At 44.8% G+C, this 22132-nt stretch overlaps 1 protein-coding gene across 6 annotated transcripts in view; it reads left to right on the top strand.

The window, feature by feature from the left end:
* sox6 (SRY-box transcription factor 6) overlaps positions 1 to 22132 on the top strand; it is a 135363-nt gene that overhangs the window by 75005 nt on the left and 38226 nt on the right. For 4 of the 6 annotated variants that reach the window (XM_079736655.1, XM_079736656.1, XM_079736653.1 and 1 more), the window contains 3 exons: positions 2414 to 2586; positions 4239 to 4307; positions 19103 to 19226. In XM_079736655.1, the coding sequence (XP_079592781.1) occupies positions 2414 to 2586; positions 4239 to 4307; positions 19103 to 19226 (366 nt within the window). The remainder of the gene's footprint in view (positions 1 to 2413; positions 2587 to 4238; positions 4308 to 19102; positions 19227 to 22132) is intronic. The other 2 variants (XM_079736657.1, XM_079736654.1) reach the window with 1 other exon arrangement.

Below are 22132 nucleotides of genomic sequence, written 5' to 3'. Positions count from 1 at the left end.
GGGAGCCACTTGCCATTTCCTTGGTGCAGGGGGCATTCTGGGCTTCTCACAACAACACAGCCTCACCATCACAACAATGGGCCCTCTGTTAGTATTCCCTGGGTGTTCATGTAGGCCCTGTACTGGGCCAACACCTCCCCCCAATTCTAGTCCACTAGATCCCTCTGTGGACCCCAGGCAGCAGGCTACTGCTGTTAGGGAACACACATTCTCACCTATTTAGACACACACACACACACACACACACACACACACACACACACACACACACACAACTACACACACATATACGCATGCATGAACACTCACACACACACACCCAAACACACTAGCACACTGTGTGCACATTTACGCATGCCTTATTTCCTTTTCGCAATTTAAATTAGTTATTGAACTATTCATTCTGCTACCGGAGGGCTAGTGCAAAACCCACAAGCTAGCCCCCTCTGCTCACACTGACCATCCAGAAGGATGTAAAGCAATGCCACGCCCTCTTCGCCTTCTCCATCCCCCTATCCCATCCTCCCCTGCCCTCCTCCTCTCTGTATTGATTTGTGACTAAAGAATCATGTTGGTTACCTATTAAAAAAAAGGGTCCTAGTCAAAGGTTAATACAATCGGTGTAGAATGTAACATTTTTACAGATAAGTCACTCACAACAAGTGTCCCTTCTCATTGACCAACAGCCATTGGTGAATAAGAAGTCAATTCAGTCCTCGGAAAAAAACACATGCAAGTCCAATGAATAGATGCTTTTAGTTGGGTTGTTTTGCTGGCCAGGAGGATAAATGGAGAATTGCAGCTCTCTTCCACTGCAGCAGGCAGCGGAGGCAGAGCAAGGCAGGCTTAGGCTCAGACAGGCCTGCCAGTAAATTGCCCTGAATGGGTTCTGGAGGTTGACAGGCCCTATTAAGACAAACGGCCTTCCTCATTGGAGAGATAAAATAAATCAGGTGTTTAGTCAAATGAAAATAGTTTGAGTGGAGAGGGCCCTGGGGGGCTCTGGGAGCAACTCAAGACAGATGTGGCCAGAGGAAGACACCCAGGAAGGAATGCAGCTACCGCTGGCCCTAGGCCAGCCTATACTGGTGTGTTCTGTAGCTCCACATGCCTTTATCTCCTCTGTTTCACTATCTGCCCCTCGATACCCTGCCCTATATCGCTGCCTCACTCCCTCTCCCTCTCTGTTTCAATTTCCCCATCTCCTTTTTCCCTGTGTGCTCTGGGATCGGCTTGTCACACAGGAGTGCACCGGGAGGAGAGTGAGTTACTGTCTAGACTCTCACTGGCAATTATGTTGGGTGTGTAAGTCAATGGGAGGATCACTTAGCATTGATTAGCAGGAGGTGGAGAGCAGTGCAGTGGAGCTGCCCTCTCCATCACACACACAAGCGCGCACGTACACGCATGTGTGCGTGCACACACTCGCACTCTCACACACGCGCGCACTCATGCACGCGTATAGGCACACGCTTATGCGCGCATACAGGCACACACACTCATGCACGCAGGGAAGCAGAGGTAAAAACCCATCGGTGAACATAAATTCATCCGGGCCAGCCCTGTGTAGGCATTCTGTTCAGCACCTCAACACAGTGGTTATGAAATATTGAATTAAGCCATTCAAAACGTTTGTGCATTTTGTGTAAAATGTGTGTATTTGTGATTTGAAACTGGTGACATAAAAATCCGATCTTCACATTTATTTCAATACCATGACCTCTTGTGTTATCACACTACTTGTGAGGACCATGTCGTTGCCTGCTCACTGCTCACCGCTCACTGCTCCCTGAGGCTCTAGGGGTTGGGGGGGGGGGAACTGCTTGGTAACATCTAGTCAGATTCTCATTTAGATTCTAACACCGGCACTTCTACACTTTCTGGGTTTACACGTCGGGTTTTCTGGCATGAGCCGCCGCCCCGGGGCTGCCAGCTCCCCCGTAGCTCTTTGTCTGTTTCTTCGGCAACAATTCCTCTCCTTTCGCGATGTCACACTGAAAGCTGTGAGCAGCTCCTCCTGTAAAATAGACAACTCCGGGCTGTGACCTTAACACTTCTAATGAAGCCGCTGCAGTCGGCGGCTGTCAGTCTGCCGGTCTTTGTACCGGGTTTTATGCACAACACAATGGCAGCACAATACGCCAATCCATGTGTATGTTCGTTACGTTTTAGACCGCCGTACAAAAGCCCAGATCACTGTGTCGCCTACTGGAAGACAATTATTACTGTAGTTCCTATTGTATCCATTGTCAGTGGTTTTCAATGCTTCGACACACCAGGTCAAAGTCCTCTATTTCTATGCGCTGCAAACAGCTCCCATCCGTTTGTCGGCTTGTCTTCACCCTGTTACCCCTACGTTTTGGACCAGTTCACCTGCTAACCCCCCCCCCCCACCATGGTGTCGCCCGCTCAGGTACTCCAGAGAGCCTCGCTGAGAAGGAGCACCAGCTCTCCACTATGATCGGCCAGCTGATCAGCCTGCGAGAACAGCTCCTGGCCGCCCACGATGAGCAGAAGAAACTGGCCGCCTCACAGATGGAGAAGCAGAGGCAACAAATGGAGCTGGCTCGGCAGCAACAGGAACAGGTGAAGTGCCCTCTCCTTTTTTATGATCTTACTTCTTGTCTAATTTTTTTCCCTCTCTCAGAGTTTGTGATATTGTTCTTCCTGTGTTCTTTCTTTCTTTCTTTCTTATTCTGCTTTCTAACATCGCCAACTTCCTCTACTCCGTAGTCTTGTTTTCTTTTCCACTCTCCGTCTTTATATCATACTCCATTAAATACATTTGTCACACATTGTCCCTTAACTCTCTGTTGGTTCATTTTTAATTTCATGGCTGGCATCTTGCAATAGAATATTATTCCGGTGCAGGAGTTTAGAATAATATTAGATTTAAGATGTTTTATTTTATATCCACTTGAATATTTAATTTCACTTTTGTCATGCTCGCTCACCCACGTTTATGCTGTATGGTGGGGAAATTGTTGGTATGACTTGTGCTAACAAATGTGAGTGGATGTGTGAATTAAACGTTGTATTAAACACAGATATCCTCTATATCTTATAAATCGACCCCTATTAGAACAAGCCTGGCATTCGATTTGCGGCACAAATCAGGCCAATGAGCCATATTGTACAAATCAGCAAATTAGCAATGGCCATGAAATGTGTTAATGTCCGTGAAGGAATAAGGACGCAAACTATCCACACGGGCGACACTTTTATTATCACCCACCACCGTAATGGCTATGAGTCAATTATCAGCTGAGAGTTCACCCAGAGTTTTCATAGCACACCATCAAAACCTCCCCCATATGAAATGGAGAGATGGACCGTACACACGCACACACACACACACACGCACACACACACACACACACACACACACACACACACACACACTGTAGATTGATGCATTTTGTCACAGTACACTAATAATACATTACCGCTATTGATTTATTTTTCAATCAGTCATATTAATATAGGAACCATGGTTAATTGTCAAGGAAACCTCAACTCACTGACCTGCTACAGGTGTTGGCATACACTCAGTCGTTTTTTAATCTAGTCGGTTGTGTCTGAAAATGTAGGGATTTGTGTTACAAGTGAAAAAAAGACAAGGAAGCTGATATAGAGAGATGGTGGGGAGGGAGGGGATAAGGGACAAACAGGGGGACTGAGGAGGAAGGGGTCCACATAGAGCTCTTGAATGTCATCCAGGCGTCAGGGACGCAACGCTGTAATTAACTGTTGACATACGTGAGGAAGCAAGGACAAATTAATCCTGACACATTTGCAGACGACCAATTTCTTACAGTGAACACTTTGTAATTATATTTGAAAATGAAAATTAAATGACACTTAAAGGCAGGTTGTCACACTCACTGAAGTGTGCATGTAGTTAGTGGTACTGCTCAGACGTGATCGACAGTGTGACTGCATGACTGCTGTTTGTCACGGGGGGGGGGGCTCTTCCCTACAAAGTATCTCTGTATCCTCAATCCAACCTCCTTAAGGATCCTTGCATTTCAACACTTTTTGGAATATTACATATGACCAATATAAAATGGATGATTATTGGTTGAGAACTAAAAAAAACATTCTGTAATTTCTATATTCAACGCAAGTTATCAATGCACTCATCTTGGTCAGTGTTGTGTTCAGTCTGTCGGTGTTCAATGATGAGTGTGGGATGGGAATCAAACAATACACTAATTCAACCTCGGTCTCCCCTGCAGATCGCCAGACAGCAGCAGCAGCTCCTGCAACAACAGCACAAGATCAACGTTCTCCAGCAGCAGATCCAGGTGTGTGCATTTAGAGGATCACCGATCTGTGTGTGTGTTGTTTTGTATTATTTTCCTGGGCAGCGACAAGAGGACCTTGAGGAAATGTATGTTTTCCAAGAGAATGGCAAACAAATGTATTTCTTATCCCTGTGAAATTGCCGGGTCTATCTTTATGTAACATGTTCTTCACCCTCCCCTATGCTCGTCATTTACATCGGATGTTAATTGGCTTTTGGTAATTGGGAGCGCTTTAAAATATGGAGGAGAATAATTAGCACATCTTAATGAACAAAGAGAGAAAGAAGAGGAGAGTAAGAAGAGCTAATGAGTGCTGTGGCTGGTGAGGAGCCTAGAGGTGTGTGACATAAAAGAGGCTGGTAAACGTTCCTGGAAGCAGCATGGCCCACAACAGCCACGTGGCACGCCAACACAGACACACATTCATCTCAATCATTGGCTGTGCCTGTTCTACTTACTACTCTCGATGGAAACAGAATGTAATTACATTTGCATCGCAGTAGTTCTTTCTACATAATAATTATTAGAGCACCGTGGATTTTTATTTGCTGTAAACTGAAGTCATGAAAGGAAAGACTAAAGTGTGTGGGTGTGTGTGTGGGTGTGTTTGTGTGTGTATTTCCTTGTGTTTGCGTCACTATGCTGGCATTATTTGTTCGTAAAAGCATGCAATGTTCTGTGTGTGTGTGTGTGTGTGTGTGCGTGTGTGTGTGTGTGTGTGTGTGTGTGTGTGTGTTTGTGTTTGTGTTTGTGTATGTGTGAGTGTGTGAATGTGTGTGTGTATCTTGTCTGATATGGTACTAGTGTTGAAGTGCAGGACCACCCAGGCTCTGTGTTGTTAGCCAAGGCCAGGCTGTACAGGATAATCAAGGGTTGGTCACTGGTTGTAGTCAAGGTTGTGGGCTTTGCTGTCTGAGGGAGCCAAGGTTATCCTGTTTGTTGATTCTGGTGTCAGGCACATCCCTCTCCATTCACCTCCCACGTCCCACACACACTGATCTGAAGTCTGTCGCCACTCATAGCCAACAGCACTTCTCTTTAATTGTTTTCAGTGTTTGATTATATGTATTATTATAGTTATTATTTTTTTATCATTTGTTTTAATTTATATTTTTTAATTTCACTATTGTATTAATCACATGTTCTAAATATACAACGACTTTGTCCTCGTACATTTGTTATCCCTTGAACCCATGGATGACGGTCTCGAGGCGTCCTTTACACATTTGACACACAGCTATGTTCGGTCCTGGTATGGTCCTGTGGGGTGTAGAGTCCATGCAGACCTCTCCGTCATCCACAGCACCAAGCACAAAGGCCGGCATTGCCGCTGGGTCGTTAAAACAACGCTCTCTTTCAAGGTTTACCCACCAGCACAGAGAAGGCTGTCTTTGTCACCACGTTCTGGAGGGTCACCGCAAAGTGAGACCTTTTACTTAAATACTGGACGGCTTATTGGAAATTGAAGCCATATCATACTCGACTAAAGAGGAGCATAGTGCAAGACACTATGGAAAAACACTCGAAGTGTGGCAACGTATGCACTGCTAATGGCTGAGGGGCACTCACGTCAAGGGCTGCTCTTTACCAATGCCTTCATTAAGCATGCTTGGCTCCTGATGCATGTGGATACCAACATCCTCATGATACCTGTGAATGTGTCTAAATGAGTGGAGGAGGTGGTGGAGGTGTTGTACACAGACCCGCTTGAAACTATTCAACAGAGATGGAGAAATGTTAAGATAAGGGATTCTCCTGCATCGTCCAAGTTAGCCTTGCAAAGGTCAGACTTTGGCCAGAATCTCTCCGACCTAAGTCTCCTCTCTGATCTCTCCCGATGAGCACACAGCGGCCACAATTAAACAAAGCATCATCGTGTCCACTGACCATCTGCTCGGCTGACAATTTGTTTCCCGGAACCTCATGTAATGCTCTTAGTGCAGTTTGATTAGGTTCAGTATTGTTTATCCCATACAAATTCCTTTGTCAGCTTACCCTGATAGTAGTGTCTCCAAATATCCATCCATCACCATTAGCGTATACGCTTTGAGGTCTATTAGTGAAGCCTCTCGTTGGGATTCTGTGCTTTCATTGCAGTTCCTCTTTTAAAAATATCCTGGCCCCTTTTAATACACACCAGCTTTGACCATTATTACTGTATACAAGCTTGTCACAGACTTTTAGCACAGTGGTAAAGCAACGTTGGGAACTGGTCCCCCCTGCTGTTAGCATGGGAAGCAGTAGACTTTACTGGGATCCCAGTGGCCCTTCAAAGTCTCCTCTAGGTTTAGTTCAAGGGCTGAGGAAACAAAAAACAGGATTTCTCAGCTCCTGCATTGATGAAGTCACCGATCACATCAATGAACACCATAAACTGGCATTCCAGGGCAGAACAATAAAACCACAGGGACGGTCATTTGAGCCCTCTGTTGGGAAGTTTCACATGTTCTTATAAAAAAGCTTGTTTTTGAGTTTGAGTGTCTCTAGAGAACGGTGTGGTGGTGGAGATAGAAGACAGATTAGTTCAAGAAGGTTCTGAACAAGGCATCAGGCAGTTTAATCAAGTTGTCTATCCGTTGAATGGCCATCTCTGCTTTGTCTCTGTTTTCTCATCATACTTACAAGAGGGCCAACCAGATTGAGTCTTTGTCCTTCGGGATTACAATGTCATATGCTATGAGATAGCAGCTGTTTAGCTTGCAGGGTTAGGATCTTATCAAAAGTAAAAGCTCAAGGCTTTGTGTGTTTTTCTCTCCCTGCTTGTTTGTGTTGCGTTGGTTTGTCCTCGTTGTTGAAATCAACCTGGCACTAATTGAATCCCACCAGGGGATAAACCCTGACCGGAGTCACATCAAGATTAAAACACAATTCCGGGTGTTTTTCCAGCATTGTGCACGGTTGAACATGTATATAAACAAAACAACTTATTGGTCATATTTGCATTTATATATTTACCTGCATCAGTCCACTAGATATACTATTATTTAACTAGCCTCTATTGGCCTCTACATTTCACACTCAACAACCATTTTATCCTGTCCTGTATAGCAAACAAAATGAAAAGCTTCAATCTATCCCTCAGACTATAGGCTACCTATTGGCCACCTCGAATGTGTTTTTCTTTCATTGCTATTTTCTAATTACATGTGAGTTCAAGGTTTAGTCAGGCTGTGCCAGAAGAAGTCTATAAAATGAGTTTGTAAAAGGCACGTAGGGAGAGTTGCCTGTGTGCACACAGAGAGCAAACACTCAAAGACTCAACAGTGATATAAGATACAAGGAATGTAATTCCCCCACTACCGGGGTGGGTGGTAAATGCTTTCTATAGAGCATAGTTCAGCTCTGGGTTCATATTATCTGCACCATCACTATCAATGTAGAAATATAGACATTGAGGACATTCAACTGGCGGACACACCAGTATATACACAATGGTATACAAGGGATAAAACATGGTGGATAGTGCATCGACAGTAGCGGGAATGTGTGGGCATGAAGGGATGATTAGCTGTCTAAACTGTGTTCTCTGCGTTATAAGGGGCTATTCTGTAGCATGGCTAGAGTGGTGAGAAGGGAACACCAGCTATGGTAATACCCACAGAGTAAAGTCCCCTGTCAAGATGAGACCTGGTGGAAATCAGGGTATTCTTACAGATGTTTAGGACAAATCCCTTAGTATGAGTGTGTGCATATAGAAATATATATATATATATTAAAAAACTATATAAAATATATATATATACACATGTTGTATCAAACACACAGAAAAACACACAAGCCCACACACATCAAAAGAATAAATATTGACTGAAAGGTCAGGCTGAACTCTATCTTCACACACAGGTTTCAGAAAGAAGCGCGCCAGATAAAACGCAGAGAGAGAGAGAGACCAGTTTAATCAGAAAGATTTCACCTGGTCAATTTGAACTGTTTGTTTTCGACAAAGACACCACAATCCTGTGATTTTTCTCCCTTCCAAGACTGGAATTCCAATGCAGCGTTTGCATTGTTCAGCAGATTCCACCGATATAGAATTTCTATCAGGGTTATTGTCTCCTGTTTTTTGATCCTTGGATATAAAATATGAGGGAGTCTGGTTCTGTTTACCCCCCTTCGGTCTGTCCTGTCAGGGACCTTGACATTACCAGGCTGTTGGACTTACCTCTTATGGGCAAACACACTAACACACACATGCACAGCCACATACATACACACTCACACACAAACACACACTGACACACACACACACACACACACACACACACACACACACCATGAGTTTATGACGTATTCATTATGAAACAGTTTAGAAAAGTATACAAACAAATATACAAATCTCATACCGATTGCCAAATTGTGTTTAAGTGTGCATGTGTGTGTGGGTGGGTATGTGTGTGTCTGTGTGTGTGTGTGTGTGTGTGTGTGTGTGTGTGTGTGTGTGTGTGTGTGTGTGCTTGTGTTTTCTTTTCCTTTAAAAGTGGATGGTAGAAAAGGTTAAAAGAGAATAGGCCTATATAATGTCGCCATCGCTTACTTCAAAGTGTCAAAGGTTTTTTCACATGCGGCTTTGATGATGTGGACAAACAGTGGGAGTTAAAATGTTTTCGCTGCAAACAGTTACCAGATTAAAGACCCATTTAGTTATGAGGATTCATCTGCCCGGCCGTCACAGCAATAAACCTATATTTCTATAACCAGGAAAGATGGTTTTCAGTCTATCTAACACATTTGTAATTTAATGTTATTTTTTTACTTAATTATGTATATTTTGTCAAAGGCCATTTAATTTTTTTGTTAATAACAATACTCTTTACAATAAACATAATTGTTTATTTGTGAATATCATCAGTAATTGTTGTAGACATTTTTCAAAATACAATATGCATTTTATTTGCAATGCAATGAGCAGCTATTTAATCAGATGATTTTGTTTTCTTAGCAATTAAACAAGACAAAGACTCACCAAAAACCGATGTAACGGTTAATAATTTAAATAAATATCATGACGGAAAATAAACAAAGCTGCTTGGTAATTGCGCAAAGATAATGGTTCTAATTTGTGTATTTTCAGGGGCTTTTGTTGTCTCCCTGGCACAAATTATTTTCTCAGTGTGAGACTCTTATTAATGCACTGGAAAAAAAAGCCAGAGAAATAGACGTTGCTAAAGAGAATGTGTAAGTTCCCCAATTAGCGCAGCCAGATCACAACTGTTAGCATGATGCAGGGAAACAATAGGGGAGGGAATGGGAGTGTGTGTGTGTTTATCTATCTCTGTGTAACTGTGTGTGAGTGTGTGTGTGCTTGCTTTTGTGTGTGTGTATGTGTGTGTGTGTATGCATGCTTATGTGTGCATGAGTGATTGCTTTTGTGTATGTGTGTGTATTTAAATGTGTGTGTGTGTCTTTGTGTGTGTGTATTTACTTGTGTATGTGTGTTTGTGTGTGCGTGTGCGTGCCGCACAGAATGTTTGGCTGCCGTGGTTGTCCCTTGTTTTGAGGAGCGCAGTGTTAGCCTGCGTGTAGGATTATGTGAGGGCATTAACAGCCTAGTCAGACGGGCTTGGCTCTCACCCAGGGCGGCTCCATCCAACGTGTTCCTTCCCCGTCTGAGGAGACTGTTAGCTGATGAAGATGTGCACATGCGAGGCTGAAGATAAAAGAAAGTGGCGACCCGGCTCATTAGCCCCTGTGATTTAATATATTGACACTTGGATACAAATAATTCAGTGTAGTGGTCTCGATTGGTGGGGAGGGAGGGATCAATTTAATTAGTTATGAAATGTGCCTTCTTGTCACAGCGCAGAGGAACTGCTGACTATTAAATAAAGGCAAGCACAGTTTGAACAATAAAGCTATCGGATCCCTGTTAAAAATTAATGATGCACAAAAATGTAATTGATACAGTATCAGGAGTGGCTGATGTTTTGGAAATTAAGTTAAGTGGATTAACGGCTGGTTTAGTAATATGTTTATCGTGCTAATACAAATTCATGCTTCAGTAAAATACATACTTGTCGTTACCTCGGCAGTCTGGTATGTGGGTTTTGTTAGATGATCTTTTGAAGATAACCAGAGGGAGCTCTCTAGTTTTCTCTTTATGGACATGGCCTGCACCATCCTAACTAAGAAATTATTTCAGGCGCAAGCTAAAGTACTGTTGATCTGATTACCCAGTTCAATCAAATCAACAGTACTTTAGCTTGTGCCTGCAAGCTAAAGTACATCAGATCGTTTAAAGAGCACTACATCAATACACAATCCTAAATGCTATCATAAGGTAGCAGCAATGTCAATGCATAACCATGCAGGTTAAATCATCTCATGAGAGACTGTGGTGTGGTGGGAAACGGATCCTGTGTACTACTTCTTCATCGGTGGAATGTAGCCAAAACACACACCTCTTGTTGTTTTTAATTATGCAACATAACCATGCTCCTCTGCAATTAGCAGCCAGAGTCCATGGTGGTGGTGGGCTCTGACACCTCGGCAGTTTAAGCAGTGATAATGAACAGACTCCATCTGAGGGCGCACGCCACGCAACGCACTAGAAATTTGTAATGTCACACCTGAGTGTCTACTTTAAATCTGTCACCGATGGGTCTTTTAAGCTTACCCTGGGACTAAGCCCTTTTTTAATACTGCCATCAATTCTCACTGGTTATATCAGCTAGCACAATACAACAGCTCAATCGATTAGCAGGGCCTTTATGCCTCTTACTGGGCTTTGACAAATCTAGCAATTACGATTGCAGATTTTCGATGATGTCACGTTTCATCAAGTATGTTTGATAATTGAGTGCTATACACAAATTTCCCAACTATACATGCACGGTTCTAGCGTCTAGTGCTTCTGAAAGAAGTGCCCGTTTGTCCTGAATAGGGTTATATAGCACCTGTTTAGATCACTATGTGACTCAGGCGCCCTCCTACCCTGGACGAGGGCGGAGGTTCGTACACTTTACATCCATTGTGCCCTCAACGGTTGAAAGGAAAATATCAGTTTGGTTTGAGAACACATCTACCAGTGTGGCACTGGCCCGGGTCTCCTCCGGGCTCTCTGCGCAGCCTGTGTTTTCCCTGCTAATGTAGAGCAAACTGTTTTGTCTCTGCGTCGGTTTCCGCATGGCCATGGTGCTCCGCAGTGGGCACCCGCGCTGGGCGAAAGATCTGCATTAATGGCTTCTACTGTGCACCGGCAGACTGCTGGGAGAAAGGGGGCCCGTGTTTTCTTAGGGCTCAGGGTGGCAAAGCAAAGCATTCAGCCCATGGCTCACGCAGAAAAAAAGGACCTTTTTTGCTTTTTTTGGTGGGGGGGTGGGGGTTTGAACATTCCCTAAAGGAACACAATGAGTGACTCATTTGGTCCGACACATTTTCTTAAAATGTATTTCCCTGAGCATTGAATTATGATAAATAATTTAACAAATGTCCTAATTCCTGTAGTATGAAGAATACAGGACATGTGTTTATTTAAATAAATATTCAAATATTCATTATTTTATATAAAATAGGATCACGTTCTAAAACCTGTCTCTCAGTCTTAGGTGTGCCATGATTTGGGACAATGTTCAAAAGTCTTAACACTTGTTTGTGCTCTCCCTCCCCCTCCACACACACACACACACACACACACACACACACACACACACACACACACACACACACACACACACACGCGCGCGCATGAGCACGCACACACACACACACAAACTCACACACACACACACACACAAACACACACACACATACGCACACACAGCCCTGCTCTCTGCTGAACAACAGACAGGGCTCTGTTGTTCTGTGGCCCCAGCAGCTGGGAGGCCATAGTGAAGACAGAGAGCCAGTCTATCTGGGTGGGGAGGGGGGTGCACAGCCGCTGTGTGGATAATACCATTATTAGATTATGGGCTGTTCTTCTGTCTCACTTTTTAGAAACACTATATTTTCCCATTTACTTCCTTTGGAGGGAATGCTATAATATAGAACATTCTTTGACAGCTGCTACATAATCCTATACCTGTACACGTTTGGTTCAGGTGAATAGAACATGTTATGTTATGCTAAATTGACTCGCAAGAAACATACAAATAACATACAGTGAGGCCGTGGCCCTGTGGCGTTGAACCTGTCCTATCCGGGAGCAGCTAGAGCGCTCTCCCCGAGGCTCCTCTGCATGCCCCAACCTCCCTCGCCCGCCCCCCTGGCCTCCCAGCCACGTTCACATCACATGTTCCCGGAGGACTTTCCAACTAGTCTGTGTCAAATGGTCTTAAAGAGGCGGGCCTCCTGCGGTATCAGGGGGCACTTGACGTCTTCCCTGTTTCCCTACGGCAAGGATGTAGGCCTGGGATAATGATGCTGACCCCGAGAATCACTCGGGCACAACACAAGGGACGCTTTGTGTTCTTTGTTTGTCGTTTTTTGGTTTCATTTCTATATACGTTGTTTGAGGGTATGAAACGGGTTCGCGCCAGAACCTCTTTCATTTTGAGGCCAGACCATGACCGATTCCTCCTGATTTCACACGTTTAACCGACCCATTCATTCAGAATGAGGGATTGATTGGACATTATGGGTAGATTTAACAATGAAATTGGGATTATTCAAATAATTCAATTCATTATGTTGACAAATTGTACTATTATTATTATTTGTAGAAGTATAATTATTATTATGATTATCATCATTGTTATTTATATTATTAGTAGTATTATGCTACATTAATATACAATATAAATATTTTTTAACATGATAATGCTATGTAAATAATTTGTTATTTAGGTTACTTACATATTGATTCAAACAACACCTTGGCTGCTCCTCATGCAGCAGTACAAAAGTGCTCTCTAAATCTCTCTGAATTAGAACAGTGTGCATGTTTCCAAGGAATAACATGCCGTTTTAGCGCACATTGCAGAGTAAGAACAGTGTCATGAAAGTCAAGCGGGGATGCGGGGGGGGAAGCTAAGAAGTGGGTCTAAAGGATGGAGCGGGAAAACACTGCCCTGCCCTTCTTCTTAAACGCCTGCCTACTTCATGTAGACATATTGGGATGGCTGTTTTCCAAGGGAGCTTGTTTTACTGTTCGAGGTATTAGTGGAACAAGAATTAATCTATTGGTTCTTCCCCTTGGAAGGCCCCGGCCTCACCCAGAGCCTGGGTTTCCTGCCCCACCCTTTCATGGCAGGGTCTCACACACTGACAGGGCTGTGTGGAGACGCTGCCACATCGCCTGTACACAGTCAGACCGCACCTTTTGTCAGTCTAATCGGCCGCATCTCGAGCACAGAGAACTCATTCTGGGACTCAAAGTGGTCGTGTTTGAATGGCAATGGAAACATAGCATGGTTGTTGCTACAGGTAAGACCAGAGGTGTGGTCAAAACAATGGCTCAAGGTAGACCTACACCTCCCCAATGGATTGGCCACAAGGTCTTGAGTATGTCAACAAAGCACACACAAACACATTTTTTGTATTGACTCAATAACCTTCACATTCGAAACAAGACAGACCAGTGCCACAGAGCAGGTTTCTGTGTGAGTGTCGTGTTTCTAAAGCTGCGACAAAAAAAGAGATGGAGTACCCCCATTCATATCCAGCGCGCTCCTTCTGGGTTCTGCTACCAAACCACACTATAGTCCCGGAGAACCAAGCTGCACCCAGTGTGCTGCAGCCGACATAGGGGCAAGATGGATGGCAGCTTTTGCATAGGGTCCCATTACCTTCCAATGGCACACTATGGATGGGTTTCACTCTCACTTGGAGCAACGTGTGATCTATCAGTTCTTTAGTAACAGCTGCACTTGGATTCGCCACCCTCCTTCTTTTTGTATAAAATCGGAACAACAGTGAGGTGAGGAAGAGTGTTCAGAGGGTGTGGAATTGGCTTATTGGATAAAAAGGTTATTAAAAGCGAAGACACAACATGTTATTATTATTGCATTTGTATCCTGTGATTACGCTGTGTTCTTTTTCACTGAACGGCCTATGGCTCTGACGTTAAAGCTGTCGATCAATTTGGATGTCAGACAGTTTGATCACTTTCGGTCGTATTGTCGCCCATACTTACAACAGCTTTACGATATGGTTTGAGATACGGTTTGACACTCGTTAAATCAAAGGAACGCAGATCGAGCCGAGATAAGCCCCAGTGCGAGCCACGTTTTCAAATATGTCAAGGAGTAATTATCCATAATATGAGAGCACGATCTAGCTGGTATTTTCAAGAGAAATCATACACTTGAAACATGGTGAAATGAATACACATGTCTCCGTTTTTTTCTCCTCATCCTATTAGTTGGCCAAAGCGACATTCTAAAACCAGGGTCTATGGTGAGGAGTTAATCCCAGCAGGGATCAGGGCAGTGTATGCAGGGTTCGGGGGGATAGCCGGTAGGGGGTCTTAGGGCATCTAGGGGCCTGTTTAGAGACAGTAATAGACAGTGAGGAACATGGGTGTTGACAGGGACCCCGTGAGTGCTGTAATGCGCTGTACATCTCCATTTGTGCTCAGGGTTGGGGTGCCGCTGCCTTTCAACATTGTGTGTGTGTGTGTGTGTGTGTGTGTGTGTGTGTGTCTGTGTGTGTGTGTGTGTGTGTGTGTCTTTAAAGGGGAGCTGCTTTTCTTTCCTATTACTATGCCACATCACACATAGCATAGTCTTCTGAAAAATGTGAAAGTCTTCTAAAAGACTAAAAAAACAGGGAATATTTTGTTTAATTTAAATGATTGTCTTTATTTTTCTTTAATTCACTTTATTAATGAAATGAGCTAGCCGTTAAGCTTCTGTTAGCTAACTGTTGAGCATCATTAGCTAGCTATTGATGATAACTGTTTGATATGTATCCCACTTAGAAAGGCACAGAGGACAGAATCAGGCTGGAGCTCCTCCTGACCACTCTGATTGCCATCTAATGGCTTATCCCTTGAATATGCTCCCCATCACACAAGCAGGCTGGTTCCATTCGTCACCTTCCAGCCTGGCCATCCTTGATGGGGAAACAGATTGCACGCTGGCCCGCTACAGCCGTCACCAGGTCATCTGAATAGATGATACATGTTGCTGGATCCCACCACTCTCCCCCCCCCCCCCCCCCCCCCCCCCCCCCCCCCGGTGGAAACCGCTGTTGATGTGTGTGTGTGCTGGCAGAGACGACCCAGCCTTTGGCCCAGTCTGTTCTGACTGATCACTACAGATGCCCCTCTTTAAGTATTCCAAGTCAGAACCTCAGTGTGGCGTCTTGAGGGAGCCACAATAGCACCTGTTCCTCATAAGATAGCTGATTCATGTGTCTTTAATGAAGCCGCGGGGCAGATGGTGTGAAACGGCATTATCCTGTACTTAGCCGCGCTAAGACAAAGGGAGCGCGCCACCAGTGTAACAATGGGGCCGTGAGCAGGGGGGAGTAGGAAAGGACGCTGCCCAAGTGCCCCGCTCACATCTGCTGCGCTTCACCCTCAGACTCCTCAAGATGATCTTGGCAATAGAAATATTCTGGCACTCGGCCCACAGATGGATGAACGTGGGGGGTAACTCTTAAAGAGGAGGCATGGGAGGGGAGGGGGGGGGGATTGGATGTGTAGTCACAAAGGAGAAAACTGACACCCACACACACACACACACACACACGTGTACACACACTCATACGCATGCACGCACACAGGCACACACGAACACAAATTAAACCCTCTTCTTTCATACATTATACATTTTCTGCCATCATTAGAATAGCATGAAGCAAAGATTAAAGACAAACAGGATTCAAAGAAAGTGGGGGACATGTGTGAAGAGTGTGTAGGATGGCATTCATCTTAACCCTGCCGACTTGGTTTAATAAATTGTCTTTCCTCCCAATCTCATGATAAAGAACTTCCAATTAAATATTATACAATTGTTAAATACATAAGTGCATTGTCTGCTCTGTCTCTCTGCCAGCCAATAAGTGACAGACTGCCAAGACATGCTCCTCTATTTGAAGTGCCTCTAGACTTGATTTCCCGTTCTCTGACATTATTTGATGACTGCAAGGAGCTCGTTATAGTACAAAACAGCAATGCAAAGTCAATGCACGATTTATTTTACTTTTGTGAAAAAACAATGTATAAATAGAAATATCCGATGTCTTACACAGATTCGTGGTAATCGTTGAAGCTGACCCCTTGACATTTTACCAAGGAAAATATACACTATGCACATTTTAATTAAATTATATTGTGATATTATGTGGAAGCACTGTGGAAGATGTATTTGTGTTTCAGGAAGAAAAGATTTTAGTTAAACGTGAGGAATCTGTCCAAATTTGTGCAGCACAGTTTACTGTTTGACGAGTAGATCTTAAGAGATAATTACACAGTTCTACTTACTTGGCAACATGTACTTCATCAAACTCCTTTTTATTGACAAAGACCGAGTGGTAAACACCGGGAAGGAAGTGATAGATATATATTACTATTTTTGAAGCCATCATTTTAGCGTAGTTTTTTTGCAGGACAACCACTATCAAAGAATAAATGTTCAATACAAATATATTTATTGATTTTAGAATTTGATTATTTTTGCTCTAAAAGTGCATATTCATATCACATGTCTTGTTATACACTATACGAAGTGTGCACAAATATTTCCATGGATATAATTCCCAGTCCGTGCTGAAGTTAATAAAAAATATTAAACAATAAAGGCCTGTGAGGGCTGTACATTTGGCTGCCAAAAGCAGCCAAAACATACACAGATACAGTGAAAAGCTATGTTCCCTTGAAACGCCCCTGACCCCGCCTCCCACCTCACCCAACCACCCGCCCGTCACTTCCCTGACCCCATGTTGTGACATTACTTACTTCATGTTTCCATATGCTCTATACGTGTTGGGCCAAAGTCCATCTTTAATCTGTCCAGTCCTTCTGGAAACCTGGAACACCCACACACACATACTCACACTCCCACACACACAAACAAACACACACACAAACACACACACACACACACACACACACACACACACACACACATAAAGATGTTTTATTTGAGTACATTTATTGAAAACTGTTGGGTCTTTCTTTCCCACCAGCAGCACATTTTACATCCTGAAGGATTACGATACTTTTCTATTCTCCTGTAATATAACTTTCTACACTTGCACTTCTGTAAAAGCCCCGTAGACATAAAAATGACTTTATTTATTTCGTTTTCAGTCGAGCTCTGCACCTCTGGACGGATCAATAAAGTGGTTTTAAGTAGGTCTAGCTCGCGAGCTGTAAGAGAGAATACCGGCCCCAAAAAACACCAGTCAAGGGCATGGGGGGGGGGGGGGGGGGGGGGGGGGGGGTGAAAAAGTGAAGATCATAAGCAGACCTCAGCGAGAAACAGGGGGACGCCGTCGCTCAGAGCAGGTTGATTTCATGCCCCAATGCAGCGACGGTAATTGCACCCAGACCCCGTTTTATTGCGACTTGATTTTAAAGAGGGATGAATAGAGAGACATTCTGTAAAGTGTTTATTTTTGGGGCTGACCTTTATTAACCCTCTTTCCCAGGGCAGGTTCCCCTGAGGTAGCCCGGCTCCGCGCTAGATTAACCCTTGCAGGCCCATGGTAGCCGGGGCTGCTCCCCATCACGGCCCACCAGGAAGCAGGGGGTGACAGTAAGATTGGACCTTAGGTCTGCGCGTGTGTCCCCTGAAACCGCCCCCCCTTCCCCCCTGCCAAGCATATCCTCAGACATATGCTTCTCCACCAACCGTTCACACATGCTTGAACTCACACCAACACACACAAAAGAAAAAGACGAATGCAAACACACAGAATACATGCGAAACACACACACACACACACGTACACACACAATTTTATAGCTCATGATTATACTGCTAAAGTAGCTTCCCTTGACATATCCAATGGGAGCGTTATGATCAGGGTCGATGGTGAAGGATAATATGTGATTGGAACAGAGAGCCAGAGGATGACATTAAAATGATATACAGCATGCAGCCAGCAGTTTTTGGTCTGTCTCAGATTTTTTTCCCCAACCAGAAAACATTTGTTGTAAATTACTGGACTGTGGGGAATGGATGCTTTTACGGTCTGTGTAAGTGATCATCCAAGATTATGGGCCAAATGCTTTATAACTAAGCAGATGAGCTTCTTTTATCAGTTCACTGTGTGCGTGTGCGTGTGTGTGTGTGTGTGTGTGTGTGTGTGTGTGTGTGTGTGTGTGTGTGTGTGTGTGTGTGTGTGTGTGTGTGTGTGTGTGTGTGTGTGTGTGTGTGTGTGTGTGTGTGTGTGTGTGTGGTTATGGAGTGAACTTGTGCATAGCTTAGTTGAACCTTAACATGTGTGCAATGCATTATATGACTCCCGTCCTGGACTTTCCATAACGGCAATGTTGTTTTCGCAATCCTTGTGTGATTTGAAATAACCATTATGATCGTCACCTTCATCTTCATCAGCTTTCATTCATGATTGATTCTTCATGGTCCCAGCTCACACACCGGCTCTAAAGGCCCAGCGAGGTGAGGGATGGATCTAACAATGGGTCCTTGGCCGGGCCCTTTGATGTAGCGAGGTGAAATTGTGTCTCAGATGAAGAGTGGACACGGCCGGGCCCGGTACCGCGTTAGCCCACGTGGTCCGGCCGTCGCTGGAGAGTTCCCCTTGTCAGTACACGTTAGGGCCAGCTGTGATCTCCCCCCTTCCCCCTCCACTGCCCACCCCTGGCATGGGCTGTCTGTGTGTCTCTATGTGCCTGTGTGTGTCTCTGCTCAGGCCTGCCTCTGATCTCCTGCCTCCTCTTTGTTCAGCAGGTCCAGGGTCACATGCCTCCGCTCATGATCCCCATTTTTCCACACGACCAGCGCACGCTGGCAGCCGCTGCTGCCGCCCAGCAAGGCTTCCTCTTCCCTCCAGGAATGTCTTACAAGCCAGGTACGCTTTCCTCTTCACTACTCCTTGTTCCAGTTGCTCTGCCCTGCTATCGTATATGCCTGTAATCCCTGTGAGAATGCCCTATAATGTCTTTGCGTAGCAGACGTGACGAAGTGCATGTTATTTATAGATGACCCCTTCTCTGTCTGTATCACTTTGATTGTAATCAATGTGAATAGCCCTAGTGTCTCCCCAACCGGATCCATACGTACTGAGCTTCTTCACAGTGAACAATAGACATGGGTGAAGAGGCCGGAATGTAGAGCTCTCCTCGAAATTAGAGAGAAAGTATCACACAAGAGTGATCCGGCTGGAGTCACTGTTCAGGGATCTTTTGTGGGGGCGGGGGGGGGGGGGGGGAATTATTAACATAAAACAAAAAGCATGCTGACTTCCAATTATACTAAAATGTCCTGATTTGTAATGACATAGCGATGTGGGTAAGAGGCAAAGTGAATCAAGGACAAGGGAATAATGCATGTGCCGGCAGTGTGAATCCAGCACAGCAAATGCCAAATAACAGGCCCTTCCTGAAGGTGCAACTTCTCCAGTTGCCTGTAACAGCATGCCTTCTCCTCTCCTTTTGTCTTTTGAATAGAGGCAGGGGGGGAAAGGCTCCACACGCAAGCATTCCAAAAAACACATTTGTGGGAAATTGCCGTAACATGTTGATTGATTCCCTTGCGATGCAGTAACCTTTATCCTTTATCTCTGCCTGGTTCATTCTAGTGAGAATTAAAGATGTGCCACCAATGAGTACTGTAATTAAATATTAACAAAGAACCGTGGGCCGGGTCGCTCCCTGCTGCTGCTCTCAGCCTCACACCTTTTGTCTGTCTGTCCCAGTCTGTGTGTTTGTATGTGCGTGTATGTCTCTCTCTCTCTCTCTCTCTCTCTCTCTGTTTGCGTGTCTGTCTGTCTGCCTCGCTGTGTCTCTCTCTTTCTTTCCCTCTCTCTTGCTGTCTGTGTTTCTGTCTATCTGTTTCTCTTTCTCTGGCTGTCTCATGCACACATTTTTTGTGTGCATGAACAGAGATAAATGACACAGACAGATCCTTCTCTGGACCTTTTCTGACTGCCCGGGAGCAGTAGATTGTAAGAATAAAAATAGACATTCATAGTTAGATTAGATTCAATAAGGAGGCCAGACTCTAGTCTATTGAATCTGATGACTGGATCACAGAGCGGAGTCTGCAGAAGAAGAAGAAAAAATAAATGTATAAAAACACGAGGAAGTCAGCAGGTCCTTTGCAGGGAAAGATTAAAAGGTGTAGTAGTGCAGTTAATGAATGAACTATAAAACCACATGAGAGAAAAGAAAGTCAGCTATTTTGGAACTATGGAGCCATGACAGCTTAAACAAAGTGCCTGGGGGAGCGACCGTGCCCTGTGTGTTTTTCTCCCATAGATTCAGCTTGGAAAAATATTTAGCTGAAATAAACGCAGCCATTATGGCAACGTGGTCAGGGGTCGCCACGTGCGTACTGCCTGCATTATTCATGAGTTCATAAAAAAGTGGCAAAAAAGCGCTCTGACTGTGACAAAAAAAACCCTGACTTGAGCGCTCACGCAGGGATGTATTCCGTAGTAGCCTATTATCTCCAGCGCCTCCAACACAATATACCCAGAGAGATCACCGCCCACCTGCAGAGCTTACAGGACGCCCACCATGGCCTCTTCCTGTGCGACGCGAGCGGCCAAGCATCCCCTCTCCCAGCTTTGCTATACGCTAATCTGATAGCATCATAATGAGCACCGCTGCTGCTGATGACCCCTCCAGCCCCGCGGTGTTGACGTGGCAACAGAGCCATTCTAGCGCCGGTGGTGATAAGTCAATGCAGGCTGTGCTCAATGGTGCCTGGTGTTGCACGGTAGAGAGCAGCAGACCCATAGAGTCGCCAGGCCATCCTTTAAACAAATAGACAGGACAGGGGAACTCACCCCCTCCCACTCCCCCACTACACTCCTAGCTGCTCTCTTTATGCAGACGGCCGTGCCACCAGTCCTCGTATGCATCTAATGGATGCTCAGAGTGACTCCAAAAGTCATTGGGTCTCTCTTCCGAGACGGGGCCCCTGTCTCCGGTGCGACGCCCCGCTGGATGGGCTCTCTCCCCGTTCAGTGATATTGACACGTATGACTTAACAGCCTTTGATAGCGCGGCGTATTGCCCCATGTCTAACGACTCAACGGAAATTACCGCTTTTGTGTGATGTTCAGGATTATGCATTTGAGTTTAAGCTTCATAAAGGAAAGATTAAATGAAGCAAAAGTCCAATCCGCCTAGATGTTGGCTTATGAGCTCAATGAGGACTAATCTTCTAACAAGAAGGTTTTTGGCTTCTGCCCCACAGAGGCAACTTACGCATTTACACAACGCATACGTGTCAATATTTATGGAGGCTTAAACCCAAATTACTTTCACATTTTTGGGCTTCACGGACTGCACGGAACACCTGTTTTGTTGTGGACAGTGAACAAAGGTGTGCAGGCCTCCAGGTTCCACTTCTTTCAACCCAGCCACCCAAATGCCCACGTGTCTTCCTCATATCATCCAGACTAGGGCACCTGGCACCAGAGCTCCACTACAGAAAATACTGCCTCAAAGCTGATTTTCTTCTATTTACTAGTGATGATAAACTGGCAGAGCTCCTAGCTTAGTTAGCTTAGTCAGTGAGCTCAGTTTACGTCAGCAGTAGGCAACCCAACACACAGAAGCAGAGGCCGCCTGCAAACGCTAGCGTACTCATTCACCCTGATGCCATCACCTGAGAATCATTTCTCACCCCGCCATCTAGAAGTCAGCGAGGGGTCACTCTGATAAAGAGCGGAGACAGAGCGATCGCATAAAGAGAAAGTGCAGACATAACCACCATGCCCGGCCTGGCCCCTCCCATCCTGCCCGG

This window comes from Pollachius pollachius, assembly GCF_949987615.1.
Source record: "Pollachius pollachius genome assembly, chromosome: 5".
Taxonomy (NCBI): domain Eukaryota; kingdom Metazoa; phylum Chordata; class Actinopteri; order Gadiformes; family Gadidae; genus Pollachius; species Pollachius pollachius.
This window is presented reverse-complemented; position numbering and strand designations above follow the sequence as displayed.